At 32.6% G+C, this 24,589-nt stretch overlaps 1 protein-coding gene and 1 long non-coding RNA gene across 2 annotated transcripts; both read left to right on the top strand.

The window, feature by feature from the left end:
* On the top strand, positions 1-24,415 carry LOC119070093. Its single transcript, XR_005086460.1, has 5 exons — positions 1-11; positions 6,532-6,535; positions 13,686-13,692; positions 14,409-14,411; positions 23,689-24,415. It is a non-coding gene; the product is annotated as an uncharacterized LOC119070093 (long non-coding RNA).
* LOC119070091 (acyl-CoA desaturase-like) lies at positions 1,410-23,361 on the top strand. The gene is made up of 6 exons (XM_037174403.1): positions 1,410-1,923; positions 16,808-17,177; positions 17,246-17,376; positions 17,448-17,653; positions 21,603-21,788; positions 22,170-23,361. The coding sequence occupies exons 2-6, from the start codon at positions 16,820-16,822 to the stop codon at positions 22,795-22,797; spliced, it is 1,509 nt and encodes a 502-aa protein (XP_037030298.1). The 5' UTR covers positions 1,410-1,923; positions 16,808-16,819; the 3' UTR covers positions 22,798-23,361.
* Positions 24,416-24,589: the final 174 nt, after the last annotated feature.

The raw sequence follows: 24,589 nt of genomic DNA, 5'->3' as shown, positions 1-24,589 counted from the left end.
ATGAAAATTTTGTATTTTTCTATCGAAATTTTCATGAATCCTTACCTTAAGTTACCTGGGCTACCGTTTTCAATTTCAGAGTGAATTTAATATGTCTTCCTGGCAACTTCTTTGTTACACATAGATACGAAATATGTTTCCATTTTTCTCAACTAAAAAAGCGATTTATAACATTTCTGTGTAGGTAGAGGTCGAGCTAGACGGTTTCTTCAGCTGCATATGAATTGACTATTTCAACTTTGTAAAAACTTAATCTTTCATAGACGGCATTATTTTCAAGAGAGAATCACACATCTTTTACTTCATTATTTTGAACACGCTACTTAAGACCACATTAGTCAGAGCTTGGTGTTTATTCCTCAGTGCGTTATTGATAACAGATGATAGCCGCATGTAACATTCCGCATTACACATGAATGCAAATTAAGAATTTTATTTTCTTTTGACTTGAGGGGATGTATTCGATCGACTAACATGTGTAATTCAAAAGATGAGAAAAATCGGCACACTCTTTCATGATCGTTCAAAGATTCCACGTACACTTTGACCTGTATAGTAAGTTGAGGAAGGAGGGTATAAAAAACGGCCCATATTAAACTGGACACATTGGACTCACAGAACATCTCCCCCACAGAAGACGATTCATTTGGTTATCACGGTCTCAGCCAAGCCTTTTACGAATATTCTTTGTCGAAGTGTCTAGGAATGGTCTGAGCTGTAAGATCTGATCGGCATCCGAGAAACCATGCTTTAAACAAGAAATCCGCAGTACTCGTGTCTGGAATTCCATGATCGACTGGCAAATATTTATTGAAGGAGCGATACAGTTAAAAAATCCGTAGGTGTATGTACGGTAGCTTCGTTATGGCGCATGGAATGAATAGAATCTGTTTCTGTCGAGTAAGATAAGTGGTAGTTTGAAAATCAGCTAATTTTTGAATGAATGTCTTTATGAAATGGCTATTCCCTGCATACAAACTTTATAAAGTCCTCCGACTACTTAATATTCCCCTTGAGTAAACGCTCAACCAGTGCCTGGATTGATCATTACATAAAGCGTGTTTCATTCATAAGGAGCGGACCTAATTTTTTTCAAGGTTAAACAGATAAGTTAAACAGTTGCACTAAAAAGCAGTCATAAACACTACATTATCATCCCGAAGCGAATTCTGTGATCGCAAATTTCACCAAATTTCAAAACCTCCTTATATGCAAAATGAATTTGGTTAAACCCGAACAGAACAAAAGCATCGTAGAACAAAAAGTGTATTTTCCGAAAAATTGAAAAAAAATTGCTGCTATTTTCATATCGAATCCACTCAAACGAAGTGTCCAGCACGTTGAGTATAAAAAAAAAGAATCATCACACGCGCGCGGTAGGAGTTGGTATATAAGCAAAAGTACCGAAGACAAACGCGCTCATTTCAAATTTAACATCAATGTAGTTACAAAAATTTTGTGTGTCTCGATCGGTCGTACAAAAATATTTAGTTTAAAGCGAAAACAAATATTTTTTTTTTGTTTTAGTTTATATGCCTGTGCCTTCTTTTGCAGCTGTTTTTGCAATATTTTGACAAAAAAAAAATCATAAAGACTGTGGCGCATAGCAGCGTTTTGGATTATTTCGACAATTTCGTCGACTATATAAAACGGTTAAGTGTCTGTGATTCTGTTTAGTGACTCTGAAGTGATCGATAAATTATACACGGGAAAAGTATAATTTGATAAAAGAAAAAAATTCCGTCAATTGTCGTGCTTTTGGTGAAAATACTAATAAAAAAATATTATCACAATTGATGAGGAAAAATGAAAAATTGATAGTGTGTGAATGCAATAAACGGTTAGACTTGCAATATTTTACAATTGTTGGATTTACTGGAGCAACACAAAAGTTCATCTTACCAGACACATCAACATTAAACGGTAAGTTCAAACTTTCTGTTTTGCAGTAAATTTCTATCGCATTATATTCGATATGTCACCGTGGATGAACCAATGAACCAAAGAAAAAAAAACCTTTACGTACGATAATTTCCCTTTTACTTCAATTAAGTCAAACACTTATTAACGCAATCGTTAATTACAGATTAACAACACGATTTGAGTTTGAGCCAAAATTAAAATTTTTGTTTTTATTTGATAATTTGGTGTGCAATGCGTTTCGTCGATTTTACATTTCTTTTCATTTTCTTTTCGTTACTTTTGAATCTTATTCATTTCGTGTGCATGAATAAATGTGTTTGGTGCGCTGTCCATTATGAACCATTACAGGTAAAATTTATTTTGTAAATGAAATGACATAACCAACCGTTCTTAGCCAAAAATTTTTATTTTCTTTTTCGTGATCCGAAAGTTGTTTAAAAACATATAACGTTAACAAGCAAAGAAATTAGGTTGACTTAATCGGGTAACTGTTAGACTCGTACGTATCGAAAGTTACATAAATTATCAATATTACACAAACATTTGCATTCAATCGAGCAAAAAATCTTATGAAAATACAAAGATGTCAATTGTCTAGTTAGATTCTCAAGGAAAAGAAGAAATATTGTGTGGATCCACAATCCACACCAAAAAAAATAATCATTTTGCATAATAATAAGTATCACTGTGGGTTCTGCTTTCAATGCAGTCTTTGTATAGTCGGCTTAATATTTGCCATTTTTATTAAAATTTATTTCAAATTCAACCGCATAAATATCCACCTTAAATTCAGATAAGATGGCACGGGTACATCGTTGAATAAAATTTTAGAATCTCTGCCCAGTATATAAAACGACACATCTCAGTTATTCGTTCTTAGCAACAACAATAAAAAAACGTATAACCGGACGTTCATATGGGAAAATTTATGTCAATCTGTATGACCGTTAGTCATGTATTTTGCTTACTGATAAGTTCCTTAAAGTCATTTACATAACTGGTGATACGTGCCTCTCCACTTCACAGCTATCGAATTATCAAGAAATATTATGAATATGGAAAGTGATTGGGTGAAAGGGTGTCAAAGGATAACAACAATTATTTATTTCGAAATATAATAACCTCGCTGTTGTTAAATCGCTGTATTTAAACAAATTCAGAGCATTTGTATGAGTCCGTCGGTTTATTTCAATGCGTTCGATTGGTGATTCTAATGATTTTCGTGTAGAAACTAAAACCGGTCAATGTCCAGTGGTCATCAAGACATAGAAATCCTCTTTTCTTTCATTTCATTTAATCTATGACAACTGGTAGCAAGCAGAATGTTTCCAATGGTCTTGTTGTTGCTCAATTTTCTCTGATGCATATTTTTCGATTGACTTGACCGCGAGCTTGAAGAAACTTTAATGGCACCTCGTTACATAGTCAGTTTCTCTTCAGCCGATCTTCAAATAAATTCAGCAAGCCCTTTTCAACAAAACGTGACTTTGAATATTTTGGAAGGCAATTAGCCCGTTATAACTTCAGGCAATGACCTACCCCTGATCTTAAACTGGTTCTAAATAAAAGGTAATTGAAATTGGACAAAATTGATCCATAGAATGAAATGTACAGTTCTTTGCATGTAACTTAAGTAAGTTTCATTAGACAAACATTGGTTTTGATAGTGCCATATGTGGATTTTTTTAAAAATTATATTCAGTTACAGTAGGACCTGTGGTTATTTACTTTATTCCTTTCAATATTGTCATTTTAAAGCATAGGGAAAAATTTTCCTCTTCAAATTGTTATATCCAGCTTCTGAAAGCTACTAGACTTTGACACCCGGAACAATGGAATAGTTATTGTTAAAACATAGCCTCAAGCACTTTCTATATCAAATTAATGTGTGTGTAAGTTGAGCACACAACGACAACACACAATATATCTACCCAATTAAGGTAACCCGAATCGATTTACGTTGACGAGAAATGTTGGTGGTTGCTCACATTTCTGATGGATCCATTGGTCCTGTAAAAAATTTCACTAGCAAACCATAAAGAAACCAAACAACATTTCGAAAGCTAATCTGCCTAAGTTGCGTAGCCTGTAATTGAATAGTTCCGAATATCTATAGGTCAGTCTGAGCCGAAGGTCGAGTAATTGAGTAACGTGTTGTTGAATCAATGATTCAAAGCTGTTATCTGTGCGTTCTGGTCCAAATTAATGTTGTTTGGTTAATTCAGTTTATCTTTATTATGTTTTAATGATAATTTTACACGTTTTCATGATTGCGTATACACTAACACTACACAAACACACATAATCTGTCTATCCGTTAGCTGGGATGACTGGAAAAACAAAATCGTAATATTTTACGTATTGCAGATTTATAGCTTTCGTTATGCGATTGAAAAATGAAGAGAGAAGAAATAATATCCAATGTCACAATCGCCGATATCTAAGCGAATTGTTTTTTTGAACTAAATATGAACCATTTGATTGTAAAAGAAACACTTGTGGTGTGAAGGAATGGCTTTTAATACAACAGCTTAAGTGTTACATCAATGTTCAACTGCTTTTAATTGTCTCTTCTCAATTATTTTTCGCTTAGCATTCATTAGAGTTTCAAAATCTTAAATGTTTCTTCGTCAATTCTCGCTGAAAGAGATCTATTGACAAAATTGAATCCGTTGCCGGTAGGAATACAAATGAAGTTCGTTTGTTTCAGAGTGTTTGATTTTATCCGAAATGAATTTAAACGACAGAGAAACTCTGTGTATTGCCCTTCAATTGGAAACGTGCGTCCCATTAAGATTCAATCTGGCTTGTATCAGATGGTAAAGGAAACAAAAACCTTTTTCAACAAATTAGAATTGACTGTGTGTGTTATTTATCGCCGTCTGCTTTTTCGGTGGTTTATGCAATGATTTAAAATTCATAATTTATATAAATACCAGAAACAATATGTCAAAGTATTCAAAACCAGTTTGGCTATAAAATATCCGAATAAAATTAAGTTTTATAAGATTTAACAGAAGAATAAAAATCATCAATAAAAGTTCTTCACCGTACGAAATTCACATCATCCGACGAATAGAAAAACCCCGGAGATCTTATTGATAGAATTTTTGGAGGAAATTCGAAAATTATCATAACAATGCGTATAACTTCCTCGTAAAACCATATTCAAGAGGAAAAAGAATCCGAGTCAATTCGACTTCAAAATATTTTTTAATTAAAAATTTTAATTCACTGCTGGCTGAACGATCGATGATGTTCCTTGCCTTACGCATTTTGCAGATGAATATTAGGTAAGGTCATGACGACAACTTAACCTGTTTTTATTTTGTTGTCATGTCACTGATGATAATAAAAAGTGACAGAGTTCAAAAATTGACCTACCTATTCGATGATAATGCTAACACAATGTAGCGTGCATATATCGTCAATTCATTTATTACGTAATGTATCATCCGAGCTGAAAATTTTAAAAAATAAAAAAAAAACTACACATAAAGGAAGCATGACTAAACGGATTTAACGTGTCACAAACTACATAATGCTCATATATTCCTCGCTGTTTTTTTTTTTTTTTTGATTCTCGTCAAATTAATAACCACGTCAATATTTTCGTATTTTAATCAAAAGAACATCCAACATCTTGTGCGAAACAATACGTGTACCATTCAATACAATGACGATGAAACGTTTAATATGAACATTTTTGAATGATTGTCTGATGAAATTGGGAATTTTATATTAAAAATTCTCCACTTTTTTAACGACAATATTTGGACTGGGCATGTGGGCAGTTCAATTTTTTTTTAAATGCTTGAAAATAAATGGCGAGAGACTTTTTTCCATCTGTTATTTTCAAAGAATACATTCAATTCATTTGTATTCATTGACGGTCATTTGAACCTTTTTATGTAAATCTATTGTAATATTGTATATTGTAATATTGGAAAGATGTTTTGGTATGGAAAGTTTCCACTGGAAACATGAGTGAAAGCTGCAACGAATAAGACACCGCTGACATGTTTTCCCCGAGGATGTGCACAATCTTGTTTGATTAACCAGTAATTAATCTGACCGGTGATTCATCTGATGAACCAGTGATTAATCGGTGATTAATCGGTGATTAACCAGTGATTCATCTGATGAACCAGTCATTAATCGGTGATTAACCAATGTCTATCCCAAGATTAACCAGCGATTAACCAAAGAATAGCTAAGGATTACCCAATGATTAACCAAAGATTAACCAGTGATTAAAAGATTCAAAGATTAGTCAAAGATTAGTCGGTTTACCCTATGCCTAGCGAAAAGTCAGTCAATATTAGGTTATATCTCAAGCCGATTGGGGATTTTACTGTAAATCACCACTTTGGTTTTTTGTAGCAACCACCGCCATCATTTTTGTATTTCCTTCCAAGCCAACCGACAGGAACTTTTCACTTCATTTTCCAAAATTCAATCTAAAATCAACACATTAAAAAAAATCTAATTTTGGTAATTTTATGAACAACAAATGAAGACACGCAACAAAATAGTTTAGCATTACAGAAAAAAACCAAACTTAGGAAGCATTTTACCATAATGATGATTGTAAATTTAATAATGAAGTGTTGTTTCATTACGTTTTAATGGTTATACAAAAACAAAGAAAAAAACAAAATTCGCTGTCTTTACAACATGATACGGTTTACATTGAAACGCTATTTTAAGTAATGTTACGATTTTGCATTCAAACAAATTTGAACGTGACCTTGATCATCGTCTTCGTTTTTTTTTCTGTTTAAACTTCTCTGTTTTCGGACCAGGAATAAAACTATTTCAAAATCATCGTTCTTCCGATTCCTTGCGATACCTAGATACTGTACTACCTCTATTCGCACACGTGTACGATGAAGACTGTCTGCAAAATTTGTCACCTTTTTCTATATATTTCAATTTTGTTTATTTGATCTATTCATTTTCGTTAATCATCATTGCAAACAAACCGTTGCTGATCTATTATCGGCGCAAATTGTGATAATCAGCAGATTATTTTATTTTAATTATGTTTGTTCAGCTTATTTAGCAAAAAATGATCTAAAATGGGAAATATGAATACCAAAAATATCGCGATTATAATCACTAATTGGTACAGCTGTACGTACACTATATAACACACGTTAAGAATTGTCGTCATCGAAACATATTTAGAGAAAAAAAGCTGCTTAAATATACAAAGTACATACAAAAGATTTTACGATGTAGGTGGTCGCATGCCACTAAACATCTTTTAGAAAATGTTTCACTAAATTGAAGATTTTTGATTTTCTGTACACAATTTGCTATTGTAATATTGACATGGGCGTCAGACTATTAAATGTTGTCCATGACGCACAGGAATACAAAGACGAATGGGGTTTCATTAAAATAATTGTTAAAATCGAAATAACACTCAAAAAACTGCTAGGCTGTCTACAACGAAACGACGATAAGACTAACTTTGCTTAAGTGTTAAAAGTAATTGAAGTAAAAGATTTCGAATTAGCGACTTTTATTACATTGATAACCCGACATTTCAAATCGTAACGGAATGTAGTAGAAATAGTAGAAATGATAGAAAGAAAGAAGCAATACTATGTAACCTTGAATTGGACTAAATTAAAATCAATTCTAGAAATCTTAGTCATATTATTGTAAGAAGACTTTATGCATTATTCTACTCTGTATTCAGACGAATAAGGATTGTTATTATTAATATCCTACTGAATCGTTAATTCTACCATCATAAACTTGCAACTACTGATTTTGCATGGGTAATGTAGGTGACAATTCATTTTGTGTCAATTAATTTAATGTTTTGCTTATCATCTCTGAGTCATTCGAAACGAAATTACCAAGAAAACAAACGAAAATTCCCATATGAATAAACATTCCGTGGTGATTCGTTTTACGTGTTACGATTCGAAGGTGATCAAAAATTGCTTCATATTCAATATTTGCATAAAAGGTACATTCATTTAAGATGTCTGTTTTACTTTAATTAGTTCATAGCAAACAATCTAATATATATTTCTGATGAGGTTGTACGTTGTATATTTATGCTGTTCGATTGCACGTACATTATATTAACTCATAGAAATGTGAATAACCCTGACTTACGTCCAACAAACGTAACCTCGAACCAAATCATGATATTTGAAAAGAAAATTGCTCAGATTAAATGTACAAACTGAAATACTTACTCTGTCCGACTAACACTCGGTGTGTTGAATTGTTTGAATTTGAGTTGGTTAAAATTCGTTCAACGTGATTTCTATTAATTTATGCAGGCGTCGAGATACATTTCTACACGGACTTCCTTAAGCTTTACTTCATAGGATCAATTCGTCGAGTTATTTTAGATCGAGCGAGAATTATTTATTTAATTTTTATTTTGGAAACATAAAATCTGACCATTTCCGCAATTAATTAACGTTTTCTTTAACCTTCCCGGTAGAAGAACTAGTTTATGTAACAGAATGTTTATGTTTTTGTTTCACATAATTTCCTATCACGTAGACGAGATTACCTGAAATTGTTTCGCATCGATACGGAGTGTAACGTATTTTTTTGTATGAATGTATGTTATACCGAGTAGAGATGATTCGAGTGTTTCAACAATTTTCGGTTAGACGATTTTCAATGTCAATGAATGCCTCTTACGTTTTTACATTGTTTTAAATGGGCACCACATTCCACATAAATATACACACACGTTGGTGATACAGAAAAACCCTTTCCGGTTTCGTTACTCTTTGTTAATGAATCATTTGGATTTAATTTTTCTCGGTTTTGTTGGTTGTTGTTGTTAGAAGTGAACAATGAAATTTATTCGTTTTTTTTTTCATTGTAAGATTCATCTACTCGAGATTTACGATCTTTGATTTAATTATTTTTTTTTGTTTGTTTGTGTGTAACTTTTCGTCCGTATCGCCACGTTATTACATAAATTAGGTCACATTTGACCACTTAATATATATGAAAAAAAATTATGGCAACAACTGACGCGGCAAGCAATTTAAAAAAATGAAATTAAAATTAAACACTTAGTTCCAGCAGTTTCAGTGGTGTGGCTACAATATTTCTTAAATCCGAACTGCGTCTCTTTCTTTTTTCTCACTCGAAAAAGAATAAGTTGCGTAAAATTATGTCAAAAATATTAATTGGTTATGCATACATGTACAATGTACATTGTACATACACACAGATTATAAATATTAAGTAATTGCAAAAATATAACGAGATCTGTGTGCCACTGTTCCATGAAAAGAAACTACCCGCACCATGTCTGCATAATAAAGATGTGAAATTTTTAATGGACATGAAAATCAAGATATCTGAAATATGATAATTTGCTTGTATGTCTAAAATGTATAAATCGTTTTTCCATGCATCGATTCACTGTCAGTGCACTTGAAAAATGTCAGCGGCTGCAGCAGCAGCAACAACAACAACTATATACCGAGTAGTGTAAGCCACATACCGGCCGGTTTTGTCTTATGTATACATATTTATACGGATATGCTGTAACGATGCTTTTTTTTTGAAGAAAATGAAAATTGTATCTGTATCTGCATCGTTGCTTAATACTTTCAGCTGATTTTCATCGGATAATTCGAGATTATTGGTTACGCAGATCTGGTTAGAAAAATGTCTTTCTCTCTCTATCTCTCTCCGGTTATATAGACAACATATGAGAGAGATGTGGATTTTTTTATATATTGGCGTTTATTTTGCAAAAGTTATTTCATTAAACATTATGTCGCTTATGAAAGAGTTTTTTTTCCTCTATTACAAAAAGAAATGGAAAAAAACTCGCCAAGAAACAGTTCGACTTTTTTAAAATTCACTTGAAAATATCAATTGATTGAAAATAATCAGAAGATTTTGTTTTATGTAGAAACGTATAAAATGTAGTAATCAATCAATCGGACGAAAGTAAAAGTAAGGTACAAACAAGTTCTATATACCTTAAATTCGTAATGAATGCAACGAAAAATGTGCCGTAATAAGCTTTAGTGTTGCGATATATTGATTTTAAGACGAAAATTGCTGTTTGAACTCAATGCTGAACCAATGATCATTTCGTTTTTGTGTGTAGGATTATCAAGATGCTAAATGCAATTACAATTACAGTTTTTATGACATCCATTCGACATAAAAACTGCAAAGCAAACTAAAGTGTTTCGATGGATTACCGGTGTACCATAATGATCAGATGTATTAGTGTACTGATGAATCCGCCTGTGATTTTCACAGTCCAAACAAATTTCTCCCCATTCTCAAACAAGGACAAAGGCACTTCTTTTGCTGCATAGATACAAAAACTAAACTTACAACAACTCAAATTACAGAAACCTAAGCAAATGATACCATGTTGACCCACTAAAGCAAAGTCACCTGTTGCTAGTAGCTGTGAATATTTAGGACTGTTCATGTGTAAATGTTACATGTTTTTCGGGGTCATTATAGTGGATATTTGATGAGTCGCGCAAAAATCCCCTGCACTGTTCGAATTTATATGTTCGTTCAATGGATTCAATGATCGCGGTCATATTTGGGTCATGTAATAAGAATAAAATTGCAACTGAATCCCTTTGATGCATTCAGGAATTTAATTCTGCCGAAAATTCCAAGAATTTAGCTGAAGTTAAAGGACCCTTAGCGATTTTACATTACTCGTTGAACAGACAGATTTTCCATTCAACTGCGCCATTCAAATTTAATTGAAACCAAACATCTACTTATCGACTCGTTTCTTATAATTTGCGGATTTACCTATTTACGAATGAAAAAAAAATCTGTAAGCGCTACTCTCTGGATTGTTGCATTACGTAAAACATTTGCACAGCCTGCGCATAATACATAATAATCAAACCAAGATATTAATTTTAAGTTATAACATATCTTTGATGTCTGTTAATTGGTTTTTTTTTTATATAGATTACACATTTATGCTGTGTGTGACATATTTAAATCAACTTTACCTTTCACTTCAACTAACGGTTGCAATGGCACAAACTTTTCACGACTCTGGTCGGGCATAAAATGCATTTAATATAAAATTAATTATGCCCCAATCGTTCATCTCACACTCATATCTAATGTGAATTTAACAATTTAACAATTTTTTTCTTTCTCCACTTGTTTTACATAGTTCACGCAATCGAAAATATGTCTAATTACATTACCGAAGCCTTTAGTTTGTATTTAAAAAGGCTCACGTAATAACTAGGACAATAATAAAAATTATACGTAAGTGCGAACTTCACTGCACATACTCTTTAAATTGCTTTTAGACCTATACAATTTGTTCGGTATAACTGTACCATTCGTTTGATTGTTACCATATCGGTATTTGCAGGTACAATACAATTCCATGTCTTTAACAAAATTACAAAATTTGTAGTTTTTTTTTTAGAAACTTGCCACTATTTCAGTAACTTCAGGCATACCAATCATAGTTTGCTAAGTGTGGTAATATTCCGCCGTTGCTTTTTATAGAGTAACATTTATAACTTCGGAATTACCATTATATTTTATGGAATATTGGTAGAAATTTGTTAATATATCGGTAAAGGGGTTAAGTACTCTTCAGAAAATGTTTTTGCTACTACTGCCTTCGTGATCAACTCAGAGGTGTCTGATGCACGTGTTCTTTCAGAACCTTGGGTATTACAAAGAATTTAGCTGAGCGCCTAGGATACCTTCGACAACGCAAAAATGTCGAATCACTGAAAGTACGATTTTAATAAATTTCGTGCGGGTCCTCATGATTGATGTAATCAAATCAATTACAAGATTTTCCTGAATCATTATTAATTACCACAGTTTTCCTGGAATCTCACGACTATATTTAAATAAATTCACTATTATATGTTCGATAAACAGCACTTGATGCATATGCAGCACACTAATATGGTTTGTTTATCGTTAGTGAAAGCTGAAATTTTAGTATCAAATTTTTTCTTTTGCTTTGCGTCGATACTTTAATATTTTCAAATCAAATCAAATCAAAAAAAAAGAGCAACAACATGTTATGAAATTATGGTTGTAAAATAATAAATGTTGTATTCCACTTTACACCCATATTAGAATAGTTGATTGATAAAAAAAAATGCGGAATGCATTCGAAATGGCTTCCGACGACGCACTTTTTTCTAATTAATTTTGTCTTTCGTTTGAACGTGATGTTTATAATACCAAAATGCAATATGGCAAAAGAAAGAAGTCAATTAATACGAAATTTACACATGTTTTGCTGTGTACTTTTTCTTCTATCGACGATGTGTGGTGTACACATACGTTAGCATAAATATTACTTTGAAAATGAATAGGTGTAGCCATAGTATTTATGAAATTGCAACCTTGACCAAATATATACAGCAATTTTTTTTTGGTATTATAGTACCTTGCTTCGGTGTGGTTTTAGTGGTTTTAGTGGCTTGATTGGTTTTATTAAAAATGTTTCGCAAAAATTCGGTATACAAGGGGTCAAAGACGGCACCGTTATGCGTAAACATTTTGTGGACAAAAATAATGACCGAAAGTTTGACGCGTAAGTCACATAGTCACATTTGAATTTTGCAATTGGAGTGACAAATGGGTTGATGGTATGTGGACAAAATGTCTTCTAAATTTTTGTAATAAAATGTTACCTCCAGAAGGTATAAAGACCCGGTATATTGTCGTATGATTCACGTTTAATATACTAGTTTTTGGTGAAAAAATATCAAGCGGAATTGTATCGCAAAGCCAAAATCAATAACGAACAGAACCTTCCAGCCGATCTTATACATTCGTTCTAAATAGAAGTCGAACATTGAACGGTCAATATATTCAAATGAGATATTTATCTAATTCAATTTGATGGTGTTTCCATTGTGTTTCTGGTTGAAGCTTGAAAGCTTGCAAACGAAATCACTTCCTTCCGTATATTTATAAAAATTCATATTTTGGGTTCGCTGTTTCATTGATATCTTTTGTTACATAGGTATTTACTTAGCGTACACAATATATTCTCCATCGTTCACTTCATTTGAATTATTTTCTATGTCATGAAACCCAATAAAATTCCACAGACCTTTTTTTCTCATCTTAATCATTTGGTGTTGCATTATGTTCGAATGATTATGTCAATATATGTGATGTATATGCTTTCGTTGTTGTTGAGAAAATACGATTTCATTGGCTGTACGATCGATGTGATGGTATAGGTCAAGTTCTCTTTAAGCTTGTATAAATGATAATATTTTGTGAATGAATTCAATTTTTTCGCTTTGGCTGAGCCGGTTGAGTAATTTGATCCGGTATTTTTGTGAGCTTTGTGGATTGACTTACATTTTTGCCTCATATTACACACATGGTGAAAGAGTGTGTAAAAAAGCAATTTAAAAAGTCATTCCATGAAACAGCAACTACTGCGTTGTATATTATCATTATTAGAGTGTAAGATGAATAGGTCAGACGTAACACAATTTATGGATATTAGTCAGAAGGATATTTAAGTAAACAACAATATTATGGTAAAACCCATGTACCCACGAATAATAGATAATTTCCATGATAATTATGGATTTTTTATGCACACCTTGTAACGTATCCAGCAACAGAGATGGATGCTAGTCTTAACATTTGATTGAAAAAGTCAAACTGTTAACCCGACAATTATTTTTAATTTCGTTGAAAAGTTGCTTTTAATTTGGCCAAAAAAATTACGTTTTTTTTGTCGGTGGATAAAAAAGGCAATTTGTTGATTATGATGAAATTTTTACACAAACAATAAATAGTTCAAATTGTTGCTAATACATATGCCGTATGGGTGAGAATTGAAAATGCTTGTTCATTAATTGACCGTCATGCATTGAGAGCATTTCGTTTTGTTGAATGAGAACTGGAAAAAAATACTGTCAAGGTGCATTAATTACAACATCGCAATAAATGTTCTGAAAGATGTGGCTGTATTAAGAGTTATGGTGGCACAGGGTAAGGTCAATGTCGAATTAAATCTTCAAATAAAAATATAAATTTTTTATAGTTTTATATTTTCAATAGCAAATAAATATATAATATACAATTATAAATTATAAAATAAAATAAATCTCCTCCAAGTTGCGACCTGACTCGAAAGTACCCATGATACTAGCCGTATAAATATATATATACCCATATAAATTTTGAATATTCAATTCACATAAATTCGTAAGAAAAAAAAATTACAGCCCACGCAGCAGCTTAACGAATTAGTAGGACCGACATTTAGAAGATGTTGCTATTTGGTAGATGTGCTTAATATAAAATTTGATTTGGATTCCCTTATGTTGAGTTCAGCAGAAGTAAAATTAATATCAAACTTGTAAAGCCAAAAAGGATTAAGACCTCTAAATGTTCAGTCAATGCCTTAGCCTTAGTTTAGAAGAATACATTTCAAATATTTAATTTTATTGTAAATAATACCAACAACACAGTTCGTATTACACGAATCTACTTAAAGTAGCTCATCTTAACGTATATGTAGTCAAATTAGCGAATTATAAGAGAAATGAAACTTCATTGATGTAGCTCGTTTCGGATACGCTTACGATCATTTTTTGTTTTAATTTATCAGAAAATAATCTGTATCAGCTTATTTGAAACGGATTCGTCAGCTTATTTGAAGCCGTCAGCTTATTCAAACCGGAGCAAAATGAAAGAAATTTCAATTTTCTTATAAGTCGCTAATGTAACTTGTCCCGATTCTGCAAGATTCAAGATACTTGAATAATTAATGAAAAAATTGACATGTCGCATTAGGGAATTATAAGAAAAATGAAAACTAAATATTTTCCTTCTTTACTGAAGCTAATGCGACATGTCCCATTTCTGCATTTAATTATTCATTTATAAGAACCACTGTCCACTGTAAGTGGCTTATAAGTACCGACAAGATTATCTAATGCTCCACAATTATCGCTAGCGTAGAATCGATAAAGACATTGACCGCCTAAACTCAAACTCTTTAAGGTTAACACGTCCGTGTCTCATCTTACATATATCAATATTTACTTACGTAAAGAAAATGATCGAGTCAATGATTATTTACAAAAAGTTTGTTTGTCATCATTAAGTGCGTCAATTCTATGCTAACGAAAAAAACTAATTTGTAAATTAATTGGAGGGAGAAAATGTTTCACCTAATTAAAGAAGTTACTGGCCGGTTCTGAGTAACGCTCTTACAATTATTAGTCTTCTAGTGGGAAATTGGTTCTTAGTTCTCAATTTTGACTATAATGGCAAATCCTAAGATAAATTCTAATCTTTAATATATGCTTGGCTGCCTCATAGGTCAATTTATCGTTTAAACTCGATTCTAACGCTTCCAAATCACATAATATCTTTTGTCCAAAAGAAATATTATTCTTCGCCAAAATAGATATTGTAAATAAATATTTACAAGTCAAATGATGTATCATCTTGGTAATGTAGACAAAACAAGAAATTAAAGCCCACGCCACACGCATTAATATAAAACTATTATGTTATTGATGAATTACGAGTCTATCGCTTATACTGCTTAATTCAACTGAACGAAAATTAACATGCATATTGTGTTGTGTATATGAAAGCTATTATATACTATACAAACTTTTGGATGTGTACACGAACGAACATTATCGAAATTGAATAGCACATGCTGCGGATTTCTATCATTTCAAAGGTATTAAATGGTGGTAATACGATGAAATAACAGGTTTGAACTTTTCGGCAGTTGACATGAAATAAAAAAAAAAATTGTCGAACGATGTTCAAGGTTTTTTTGTTCGATCTTTTTTGCTTGTAAGTCTTGTCTGAATTTACAAACAGTCTGGTGTGATTGAGAATGTTCCGATTTTGATGTCTATAAAAATACAAATGTATACACGTACTCAAGAGGAGAGTACCTTAACACAGTAACAACAACAAATTAGAAATAGTATTGGAATGTATCGATCCATAGAGGTTCGAAATGACCTGCGTTGCTAAGTGTGGCTGTGAGGTGAGCGTTGTGTGTATATATGGTATATATATATATATTGAGTCATAACTTGTTCGTCTAACATTGGCATTTAAAATTAAAAATTAATAAAAAATTACATTTTATTAGTTTTTGGGCATCGATGAACAATATTTACTCAAAAAAAGTAAAATTTAATTTTCCTTCGGTCAGATAGAGAAAAAAAAAATTGGATTGTGAAATACTTATACCATTAGGTAAAGTTGGTGACTTTGGATTAGTTGAAGAGGCCGGCAGCTAATAAAATGAGAAAAAAAAATCGCAATTCAATCAACATTGCAGTACCAACAAAATTATTCGATTCTACATAGTCTTTCCTTATAACATTCTTAAAGTTCTGCTCGTGGCCAGGTCCGGCAGGACATATTCTAAATAATTGAATTTTCTAGCGTAAGTTTCTAATACGGTCCGCAGGGAACAAGGATCGTTCTAAAGTATATCGAACGGGCGAAAATGATGCAAGACACGGTTGAAAATGTGTTAGAAAGAGATGAACATAGTCGCAACGTGTGACATACTTTATGAATGATACCTTACGATTGATCAAGGACTTGCTGCCAAGTCATCAGCGTATGAACAATATTTTATTGAACAAAGTTCAATTTTATAGTAAAACCCACTCGCTAAACATTTTTCTTAGTTTCACCTCTTTTAACAACGGTTCTTCTAATCATAGAGCCGATAAAAAATGTGTTTTACCATGCGCAACAAGACAATTTTAGACACATCACTGTCAACGTGTTTTATCGTAAAATTGAAATACGACTCTAATGTAACCACCATAGTTGATGACGCACACAATAAACACGATCTTTTTTTATTAAATATTTCCAGATACAGACAACCATGGGTGCCGACGCAAATTCTCAGCATTTAGTCAATAGACATCGGTCAGCAATATCCTCAAAAGCTGACGAAAAACTACTCAATGAGGACGCATTTGACAATGAAATTACAACCTTGAATTCTTCAGCCACTGATCACGTCATGAGTGCGAATTTATCGCATGAAAAAGAACTAGAGAAGCTTAAAGAAATTGGAGCTAAGACACCCATATTACCATCGGAAATCGGCACCGATTTTAATTTCAAACGAGAAATTGTATGGCCTAACGCTATCGGTTTTCTTTTATTACATTTATGTGCATTGGTTGGAATTGTGATAACTTTATTGCGAATGGTTGATATACGAACCACTTTATACGGTAAGCCCAGATAAACAAATTAACCGCAACAAATTTATCTAACGTACTCTTGCCCGTTCGTTTTGCAGGGTTCGTTTTAATTTATGGCTCAGGTTTAGGAATAACAATGGGCGCACATAGACTTTGGTCACACAGATCATTCAAAGCCAAATTACCACTAAAAATATTTCTTTTGTGGCTGCATACACTAGCCGGACAGGTAAATGAATTGAATTTTAAATGATTCGCCGATGGATTTTTCGTTTAACCAAAACTTTCTTTATTCGACAGAATTGCTTGTACGTATGGGTAAGAGACCATCGACAACATCATAAATATTCAGACACCGATGCTGATCCACACAACGCGAACCGTGGATTCTTCTTTTCGCACGTTGGATGGTTGATGTCACGAAAACATCCGAAAGTTATCGAGTATGGAAAGAAGATCGATATGTCGGATCTGGAAGCGGATCCATGGATTATGTTCCAAAAACGGTGAGTTGCTTTTTCGGTTATTGCTTCGTTTACGTTGTGCAATACATTTAAAGTAGAAACGTGATCAAATTTAGACACCTGTGACTTGAGAACATACCTACTGTGGACCGCAGTGGCCTATTAGTTAATTATATTTATAAATCGGTATAGTTTGATTATGAGTTACATTGTGTTACCAGTTGGATTTTATAGCTAGTGGAGCTACGGCTGCAATGTTTGCAGCCCAATACATACGTCATTAAGAATTTCAAATCAGTTTGGATACGATAAAAATCGAATATTTTTAACTCGTGCTTGAAAGGCTGATTCCTTTCCTTATTGTTCTGTTCTGGTGCTAATAATGGATACACGTGATCACATCTCGCTAATTCATTAAGCAGTTTCGAATCGTGTATAGTCTCCATCATTAATACGCAACTGGTTTCTCTCTTTTATCTCAAATAGAAATGTTAGCTTTTGCGAGATGTTGATCAGGGCCGTCTTTGTTTTACTATAAACCCGCCCTTAGCAATGTAACTTGATTGTTTACAATAAATCTGAACCTAAGATGACCTTAAAAATCTGAATTCAGAGGATAGTAGCCGGGTATTTATTAGCCGGGATAGTAGCTCATATCAAGTCAGATCCAATATAAATCTTACTTAGCCAGGTTCGGGTTAAGCTGAGCCTTTTCGTCTTAGTTACATATCTAGAATTATTCCGAGATTTTCCGAATAATTCACAAAGATGTAACCTAAAATTTCTTTTTAAACATTAAATTTCCAGCGTCCTATCTACGTACGAAAAACAGTTCGTATAACAAATTAATGATTTACTTTTATACAAAATCTCTTTTTTGTTGAAGTTTCAGTTTATTATTTATTACAATGTTTGTGACTACGAACTGGTTGTATGTTATGATACCACACCGTAGTAAATTTAAAAAATTTACGAAATTTCGGTCATCTCTTAATTGAGTAATTTAAAACTGAATTTCAATTTTTCTATTGAGTATGCGAATGTCACCGTAACTTCGGATCATCATTCAGTGATTTTCTTTTTAACGAAATTAAGTGATTAAGTTACGAGTTGGTCGTTTTTTTTAAATTTAAGTTCAATTATCTCATCTCGTAAAATTATTTAATTAATGAATTTCATTGAAAAGTAACAGAAACGAAATGAAAGTTCCACCTAAATAATAAAAAATTTTCATTCTTGTTTGCTCGCGACCGCGCAATTTTTATTTTACAAATCGACAATAAATTTCCAGCATATCAAAAGATTTAAAAAAAAATATTAATGAAAAAAAATCGGTATGCATTGGACGTTATATCCACAAAAATTTAACCGCACAACAAAATCTTTCTTTTTTCTTCACTGATATAACAATTTTTGTTCAGTATGTGTTGCGTTGGTACTGTTCCTTTCAATTTAATTTCCATGATTTTTTTTTTGTGGTGTGCACTATCCTTGATTCTAATATTTTATTTTTCCATTCTCTCAATGAAGTTAACTCATTCAATATTTAATATATTTTTTAAATTCAAAATTAACGACGAACTTAATTTACATATCTGCTGATTCCATGGTGTGTTGCATAACACACGCTTAAACGAGCTTAAAGCAGAAGAAGACCAAGACGAAAAAGAAGAGAAAGAAAGAGAGAGAGAAGAAAAAAACTGTAGGCAAGGTTAAATACAAAAATATAATTTACAAAAATAATGTTCAGAAAAGAAATTATTTCACATTATTAGTGAGCCGGCATGACATTAAAAATATGGTTTGAGATAAATAATAAACCGTATAAAACAAAATTCATATTTAAAATGTGTTATACACACTCGACTGTAAGTTATACAGTTTGGCTTAAATGTACATATATCACTAATTTGCAAACAACCGTGGCTTGTTAGTTATGCCTTGCCTATGAATATCAACACACGATGCATCATCATCAACATCCATTGGCTTATATTGTATATTTTGGTAATATTGTGATGGATTGAGATAAAATTTGATTTATTTAAAAATTTTCGTAATTTTAACGTAATTTTGATTATACACTTTTCTCAACATAATGCGACGTAAAAAGCAAAAAGTCGGATGATTTGAGTTCATGGCTCTAGATTCACGTATGGTAGGAAACTTTATCACGTACTCGACTGCAACAGACAGACAGACAGATGCTAATCAATGTACCTTGTTATTATATAGGTTGATTGTTCGGTGATGTGTTGTGTTTTGATTCAATTTTGATTGATTTAGTATTTACATGTTTCTTCGGTGAGTGAATCAGCTGATAAACAGCTGAAACGAAATGCGCCACTCATTTTAAAGTCACCAACTGTATGCTCAAGTTGTTGTTGGCTGTAAGTTGTTCATTTTATTCTCAGAAATTTTTCACAGATTTTTATAATAAAAAATATTTTTAATTTTTTGGGAATTGTTGAGCAATGAGCATGCATCTGCGAAACTTATGTAGTCCGCCAAAATCTAACCCATCTCATGTTCTACAACTTGTACTAGGCCACTGAGCGATTGACAATTTTACACATTAGTTGCAATTCATTCTATTTTTATGGTTGGGAGCTCCATCCAATCCTTCTAGAATTCTCCACCTATTCGAAGAAATGTACTTCATGTCCTACTTAACCATCCTAGAATTTTAAAACGATTTACACCATCATTTGAACATTCATTAAGAATTATTGTACTAATAGACTTATAGTATTTGATGTTGTCGTCGCGTAAAACGATTGATTTATCGATCATGTAAAATTAGAACATGTGAACGATTTTTTGCAATCGTAAATTTTTGCATACTCGAGTTTGCCATAAAAACTACATATGTACCTCATAGACCTCATAGACCTCATGTTGCTATATAGCTTTTTGACGTTAATATCAACAATTAAAAAGTAACAAAGTGCCATAAATCATCACTCGATTAGAATTAATTATTTGGGACACAAGCTAGGACTAAAGTTACAAAAGTGATGGGTTTTGTGCTGAATCGTAGAAGGTTGAAATCGATAGCGTAACTTGTGTCAGAAGGCATTCCCCGATTTTAAATTAAACCTAAAGGTTTGAAATCATTTAACAAAATAAAAATAAATTCAGCACAACCTGTTTCAACACACAAACGATATGCAGAAAAAGTATCCATCCACATTAAATAGATTAGCCGCGAAGTTCTTTCGGATATCCGAGAGAAACTTGTACAGTCGCAGCAGGTTCACAAGAGAGAAAACATTTTCAAAGAGATCTTTTGTCGAAAAATAAATTGTTTGAAGTTAAATGAAGCAATATTGCGATAGGAAAGCATAATCTATATCTTGTGCGAGGTGTGACAGAATACATACCTTTGTTCATTAACGTTAAACAATTGAGTAAATACATTTATTTTCCCAAACAAATGAAAAAGCTGTCTATATCCAAACAAGGTCGTAGGACAAACATTGTTCATTCACATATGTGGCGCGAGCATACCATCTATATAATATATATATATTTGTTTACACCGTCAGCATTTGCATGCAAACAAAAAATGTTTTCTCGCTTCTCGTTCAACTGAAAAAGCAATTAAATATTTAATTATTTCGCTGGAAAAATAGATTTAGTATTGAACAGTCATATAACACACGAATGCATATTATGAATACACAAGGACAGCAATTCTTCCGAAAGATGTGACCACAAAACATAATTTCGGTTTATTATTCAAAACTCATCTTCATAAAATTTATTTTATTTTTTTCAAATTGAAATGACGGTGTCAACAATATTTAACTCGATTGTTTAATTATTTGCACATGCAAATATGTGTCTTTCAGGTGTCATTATGATCAAGAAATTGCATTATCCACTTCTTAATACAATTTTGTTTGAAAAGCTAAATGTGTAATACGGCTTGCGGTCTTTCAGAAAAATGTCTGAAAATTAATTCGCTTCTCTTGTTATCCGTTTACAGTCACTACAAAGTACTTTACACAATATTTTCCCTGTGGCTACCAACAATGGTCCCGTGCTATTTCTGGGGAGAGGATCCAGTTATTGCGCTTTTCGCTGCATTCTTCGCACGTACAGTGATCCAGTTGAATGCAACATGGTTGGTTAACAGTGCTGCTCATTTATATGGAACACGGCCGTTTGACAAGTAAGATTTTTTTGGTTTAATTGATTTGTGGCAGTAGGAAAATATTTATTTTCCAATATTTTCCTTACAAGGACTTTATTCTTAGGTTATGTTTTGTTGAAATAACACACAGTGTGCGATAAAATCTGTTACTTCTTTCGTTAAAAAATATCTTGTAGTACCTAATACAAAATCTGTTACTTCATTTACTCTAACATACATTTCGTTTTAATATTGAAAACACTAAACCCAGACCTCAAAGCTTGTTTTGGTCGCAGAACAGATAAATAACGTAAAATTTTTCCAGTGTCATCTGTTTTCCCAATGCTTACCCTTAGTACCAAAGTAAACGTTTCTAAGTCCCACTCTTAGTCTGAAATTTTCGTCTTTAACTATCCATAGATCAATCTTTCCGGTGGAATCAATGTTCGTGGCCTTCTTTGCCGTTGGCGAAGGATGGCACAACTATCATCACGCATTTCCATGGGACTACCGTGCATCTGAACTTGGATCGCCACTCAATATTACCGGTTTCCTGATCGATCTTTTAGCACAAATCGGCCAAGTGTACGATCGTAAAGAAGCAACCCATAACATGGTGAAAAATCGTGTACTCCGGACCGGCGACAAATCGCATAAGGTCTATGGCACGGACGAAGGCCGTCGCGCAATAACAACCTTATTTAACATCTGGAAGCATCCGTCGAATCCAACGTACAATTCATTGTTTGCGCCGAAACCGAAAATAATAAACGGCAACGGCTACGCACTGATACCGGATGAGTTGGCTAAAAGTGAGATGGACGAGGATTTGTTGTCGAGAGAGAACGAACAATTGGAGAAGGAGCAGTTGAATTGCGAGGAAAATAATAATTTAATTGTCAAATTGACGAAATTCATGGGTGACGGTGTGGGTGGTGCGGATAAAAGTATTGAATGTAATAATAATGTGACGGGCACAAGTCGAAATTGCATATCACGGGATAAGAGCGAACTGAATGTTGATGAGGTTCTTTTGGTTAAACTTTAGATAGGTCTGTGCTGAATGTTTTGTTTTAGAATTTATTTTTACTAATCCCATGTGGCACATATAGACATTCATATCCACTCCAAATTGAGGTAATTTTTCGAAAATAAAAAATTTAAAAAAATAATTCGATTGGGCATGCACCTATATAATTTAATGAGAAATTGTTCTTCATTTGTTAAGAACAACAACGGAACATGAAGAAAATACATAACCAAATGCAATAATTAACGTACCAATTAATAAAAAAAGAAATTTAAAAATAATCAAAAATTTCTTAGATTTATACCAATAATCTTCGTCTATAATTTTGTAGAATTGATTTTTTTACAATAAAAAATTAGTATTAGTCGGATCATTCCTGATGGTCTATTCTATTGTGAAAGCTGTTTTTTTTGTCGTAATTTGTAAGTTATTTAAGTGATTTTTTTCATTAATTTCTTTTGAGGTTAAATTAATTTAGAGTACAGAAATGTTTTCTTTCTCTTTCGTAAGCATTCAATAGGCCGTGGGCAGTGGGCACTTTCAACCACTTATTTTTTATAGTTTAATCGAAGCAAAACATTATTCTACACACAAAAAATGGATATATCGCCGACCAATTTGTAAACAAAACAGTGAGCTCCACCTTAAATTCTGGCTTGTAATGCAAAACGAATTTTTATGGAAAAAGTGGATCGTACGAATTTTTATTTTGCTGAGAGTGATGTTTTGCATCGAACCGGTAAAAGGCGTTCCATATCCTATGTAAAATTAAAAGTGGAATCAGATCATATTTACGTGAACCTGACCTTAAAATAACTGAACGTGGTGTAATCAATTTTGAAATGACCTGAAAACTAGAACTTTTAGTTCAAATTTCACATCTTTTCCGAACTTTGTTTAAGCTTAGAGACACTCATGAAAATGTCGCTGATCGGTTAAAAAGCGAGTCTCTGCGATCTCGGAAAGTACGAAATCGATTTTTGATATAGTTTGTTTTTCCTGACAGTCTTTATTTGAGTCCTTATTTCAGGAAAATTGGACGTGATACCATAATTCCCAACTGTCTTATTTAGAAATTAATTCAAAGAAAATCAAACCTCGAATTCGGCCTAAGTATCTTCTGAGATCTCGGGAAACCGTTTTTTAATTCTTTAAAGAGCAATGAGTGTCATTAATCTAGGAATTCGAGAGGCATATTGTAATTTGAAATTGGAGTGAAAAAATCTGTAAATTTTATTGCTGACAGAGTTGTAATCAATGATGACTCATCATTTTGAATTGTCTAACTTTATTGATTAATAGTCACATAACTGAGAATGAAAAACGTTGAAAAGACCAGTTTTCGTGTGAATTTAACATATCCGAGGCGAGACCGAGGTCAATAAAAACACAACAACGTGTCATTTCACTTTGATACCCAGTTATGTAAAATCAAAAATCAAAATTGAAAACTTACTTAATCATCGTTCGTTTTGATTTGGAATTCATTTTATTGAAAACATTACAAAAAAATTAAATTACAAAAAAAAAAATTATTCCATTTCCACCTATTGTTATTTTGATCTATCCTTTCTAGACTTAAGTTTGTACAAAGAAATTATTTACCTAAAATAAACAAATTTTTACACATAAAAAAGAAAACCTTACTTTTTGTTGCTACGCTGCTAACACAAGTCGATCCGCATTTTCGTTATAATGTGCAGGCTGGAGGTAAGACAACGATTTTTAATTTGGTAAGCCTTAAACGTTTTATACGGTGAGTTCAGGCTAAAAAAAATCATCACCAAATTTCGTAAGCGAAACCTCTGCA

Source organism: Bradysia coprophila (assembly GCF_014529535.1).
Source record: "Bradysia coprophila strain Holo2 chromosome X unlocalized genomic scaffold, BU_Bcop_v1 contig_45, whole genome shotgun sequence".
NCBI lineage: Eukaryota > Metazoa > Arthropoda > Insecta > Diptera > Sciaridae > Bradysia > Bradysia coprophila.
Note: the sequence above shows the minus strand (reverse complement) of the source record. Positions and strands in the feature narration are given on the sequence as shown.